At 45.3% G+C, this 4,440-nt stretch overlaps 1 protein-coding gene across 1 annotated transcript; it reads right to left on the bottom strand.

The window, feature by feature from the left end:
- Positions 1–1,006: 1,006 nt before the first annotated feature.
- Positions 1,007–3,653, bottom strand: rassf10b (Ras association domain family member 10b). The gene has a single exon (XM_039750061.1). It carries the CDS (start codon positions 3,321–3,323, stop codon positions 1,962–1,964), a length of 1,362 nt encoding a protein of 453 aa, XP_039605995.1. The 5' UTR covers positions 3,324–3,653; the 3' UTR covers positions 1,007–1,961.
- Between the last annotated feature and the right edge of the window lie 787 nt (positions 3,654–4,440).

Below are 4,440 nucleotides of genomic sequence, written 5' to 3'. Positions count from 1 at the left end.
GCTGCAAAGCATCCTGATCAGCCTCTATGAATTGTCTGGACTAATGTTATCAGGGAATAAAGTGTCTTCATCCCTTACAACAGTAGGTGACAACAAGTAAAAGGTCACAGGAACTCCACCAGGTCTATGCCAAAGCACAATTAAAAACATGTTACTATGCCACTGTCTTAAAAGAAAGTCTACGCTATATCATCTTTTTTACGGTAAATTAAATCAATCAGGAATTTGGTAAAAATGATAAAATTAATAAATTACCTGAGCTCAAGCTTTCATTATTCAATCTACCCAGCCTTAAACAGTGTTATTCTAAAATAATGATATTGCAAGTGCCTAAATGATTACAAGAAAGCAAGTCTTTTATGTTACAAATTAGCCACAAGCAGCTGTTGTGTGGGCAAAACCAGAGAATAAAATGAAGTACGCACTGTACTGTGAGCAAGCGGCCAAGTCAGACCACCCCAGAAAGAGATTTGAGGACTGCCTAAGATTACCCGCTGAAGTAGTGGCTGAAGTTTCAAATGTCTGCTTTCATCACATTTTCTTTAATGACCGGATAGTGCAATCCCTGTGACGCACGGACAAGAAAAGGGATTAGCAGCTAAACTACTGCAGCAGGACCCTCCTGATTATAAACTCACTTTTAACAACAACTTGAATTACACAATGTCCTGTGAAGTACACGGCAGTAAGACACGATTTGCACAAGTTTAAACACGGAGACGGTAACCGTGCTGGAAACAATTCAAAAACCTGTACTTCAGCATCCAAAGAGTCCGATCAGTGTCATAGCGGCACGGCTTCGAGATTTACCCCATGAGACTCCGAGGATGAGGGGCTGATGAAGCGCCAAAATCCTTTATTCCTTGAATCCACCAGTTTTCTAATACCACCAATTTTTCAAACTCAGCTGGGTTTTGGAATTTCTTCTCACATTGTTATGAAAGACTTTTTGATTATACACCGATATGTCCGACAGCTCATAAGGTTATTAAGCTTACAGGAAAACTTGCAATTTATTCTTTTTATTCATGTGAATGAACCAGTTACAAAATCTCAGAACTGTAAACAACAACATGTTTCAAATGCTGGACGTTTCATGTCACACTTCCAACCAAGTTTTTCCTCGATTATTTAAGCTCACATGAAAACAGTATCCGGTTATAAAAGTAGCTTATTTATGATGTGGTATGTTCAATAAAACAGAACAAATGATCGTAGAGCATGTGGAAGACATTTCATAAACCCGATCACCGAGTGAAACGGAATACGGCTGGTCGGTTCTGCCCCAAAAATGACTTGCTGCATTTAGTTACACCACCAGACTAGGCTGTGCACTCTTTTCACATGTTTCACATGAAGCCTGTATCTTTTCTAACATGTGCTCGACAATGACTTGTTTCAGTCAGCCCATGCCTTGAGCATGGAAAAGTCGCTATATAAATAAAATGTATGATTATTATTAGATCTTAAAGTTAGTAAGTTGTCTAATACGCAGGCAGAATTACAAACTGATTTTTTTTCTTATGGATGTCAAACTTGAAAGCAGGTATTTCATTTTGCATTATTTATTCATTTATAAGTTGTCAGGTGCTCAGTTACCTTTGTCAACAGACAGCACAAACAAAAATTTGGCCAAATTGGACAAAACGTAAAAGGATATATTTAAACATATATGCATATGTGCCGTAAAAACCGAGTGCACACTTAAGATGCCCAAATTATAGCACCCTCGTAAAATGACTACTAGTGACATCTAGTAAAAAAAACAACATGAATAAATTATACTTGGGTGTTTTTGGCCGCACCGAAGTAACGTTCTCGCAGTGTTTTAAGTGCACCTTCCCTGAGCTGCGGGTAAACTCGAGCACCTGCGCCATTTGTACCCCTTGTCGGACAGGTGCGGGGTTAAGCCCTTCGTCTTCCTCCCCGAACGTGGAGTTATCGTGGATGCCCCCCCCTTGCTAAACCAACGATTCAAAGACCGGGGCGGGGGTGTCCGAGTCTTGGCTATGCATCGAGCTCAGTCCTGTGTCCGAGTCCTCGTCGTTGGCGCTGCAGTTTTTAGACAGCCCCCTTGCCTGTTCCACCCAGCCACTGTTTGTGTCTAAAGGGGGCAAGATGTCAGTCTCTGCGATTACCGGATTACTTTTATAGGAGTCAGTCCCGCTTTCCTGCGGGGGGCCGTCCGGCTCGATGTCCATTGAGTTCACCTGCTCTAGCAAGTCGTTTAATTCTTGTTCTTTAGCTTCCCAGAGTTCCCGGCTTAGGTCCAGATCACTTTTAATCGTTTCCAAGTCCGAATTGAGCCGCAGCCCAATGTACAGACTCGTGTCCAGCTGCGTTTTAACTCGCTCCTGCTCCAGGATCAGTTCGCTCTCGGGTTCGGGCTCCGGGTCGGCGCTGACAGCGCACTCGGGCTCCGCGTCTTTGAAGGAAAGTTCTTCCTGGCGGCGCACCATCCACCTCTGGTTCAGCTCCTCCTGAATCTCGGCGGTGATTTTATCCATAAGCGCCTCCTGCTCGGCCAGTTGCTCCTGCAGCCGGATGACCTCCTCGCAGCGCCTGGCGTACTCCTCAAAGTGCGCAAACGCCTCGGCGGTGTCCAGCAGCTCGGCGCTTCCCCTGCAGTCAGCGTCCGGGCTGCTCGGCTCCACCAGGTACGTGTCCTGCACGTAATTAATGCCGTGTCTTTTCATTCTGTCAAAGTGGACCTTCGCTTCATACCTGTCGATTTCTCTGTCCAATTCGCGTATTCTCTGGATTTGCTGCCGGATGGTGTGATCTTGCGACAGCACCAGGTGCACTAGTGTTTCCATTTTTTCCACTGACGCAGTGTCCTTGGATAGAGCCTCTTGTCGTTTTTTGTTGATCTTGTGCAGTTTTCGGAAAGCTTTCCTAACTATCCGGCGTTGCTTTTCCTGGGAAAAAGCCATTGTCGCCCTGGCAGTCCCTTTGTACACGCAGGGGCTCTCTTTACTGAGAACGACCCTGGCTTCAGCACTACGAGGTCCGTTGTTGGGTAAGGAAGCTTCGTTTTTGACTAAAACAAAACGGACGTTTTCCTGCTCGTCCCCCCAGGCGCTCCACAAGCGTAGAATCTTCGTTTTGTTGGGTAAAATCCTCTCAAAGCCCCTCCATTTTTCGACTATGCAGTAGGACTGGGGGGGTCCGGACAACATTCCTGCAGTGGTGCCATGCTGCTGGTCCTGGTCTTCCAGGAGCACCTTGACTACATCGGCGCAGGTGGTGCGCCTCGTCAGACCTGACACGAGCTTCTCCTCCCGGCAAACCCACACGGATATTTTACACTCCTCGAGTTCCATCTTAAAACGAAAGAAAATAAATATACAATCCAAGCGTCTGCCGAAGTGTCCGTATGTTGCGAGCGATTCACAAGAAACACTTGCTGTCTAAAAGAACATTTGTATGGGTTAAAACTCCCAAAGGTTGTTGTCGCTCAGAATAAAGTCCGCAGTGGTCTGTCTTCCATTACCAAGTTCTGAGATGCCCTCTCACCAGACCGCACGGTATGAGACGGGTACGTGGAGCACCTTCGTCATTCGTCTTCTTACTGAGTCAACCTGCAGCTTACTGAGTTCACATTCGCCGTGTGCTGCTCGGAGTTTTCGAAGTCTCCGTGTGTGTTTGATCACGTGACGGCATGTAACAATAACTTTTCAAAGTTCTATGCTTAGCTCCGCCCACTGGCCCGCGAGTGTGAGTGTGTGGCAGAGAGAGAGAGAGAGAGAGAGAGAAGGCGGTGGGGGGCGAGAGGGGGGGCGTGGGCTGCACTGCGTAATTTAAAGTTTTCAGCCCGACCTCCACGCTTCTCTTTACTTAGGCTCAAATTGTTAAACAGATTATTATATAACCAATGACATTTTATAATGAGCATTATTTCAGGGAACTGGCTTTCGTAAAATGTCACAGTTTCACTTCTCGCGTTAGAGCAGTTTATGCCTGCCTGCACTCATGTCCGTCCATCCGTCCATTATCAAACCAGCTTAATCCAGTCAAGGACAGCGGGGCTCTGAGAAAAGCCCGCAGAGACCGACGGTCGGTCGCACCTGGATCTCTGGATCAGTACGAGTGCTGGTCAGCCGGGGCACAACGGTATATGTTGGTTATACAACAAAGGTACAATAATAACAACGGCAGCAACAACAATTCATTATTCTTATTATAATCATCATCATGATCTTCCTCCTTCTTCCACTTGTATGTATTTTTATGCCAGGCATACGAATACAGTTTTAGAAGCTACTTAGCCAATAGATTAAAGTTCTTCTGCTTACCCCTTTTGTACAGGTGCCCAGGAAGATTTGTGTTTGTACCACAAGTTATGTTATTTGTTGAAGAATTTTCTTGTAGTATTCATATTTGTTCTGTTTTACTCTGTCTTATTGTGTCATACTCAATTTCAATGCTTTGCATATCCTT

The sequence above is a fragment of the Polypterus senegalus genome, chromosome 1 (assembly GCF_016835505.1).
Source record: "Polypterus senegalus isolate Bchr_013 chromosome 1, ASM1683550v1, whole genome shotgun sequence".
Lineage (NCBI taxonomy): Eukaryota > Metazoa > Chordata > Cladistia > Polypteriformes > Polypteridae > Polypterus > Polypterus senegalus.
Note: the sequence above shows the minus strand (reverse complement) of the source record. Positions and strands in the feature narration are given on the sequence as shown.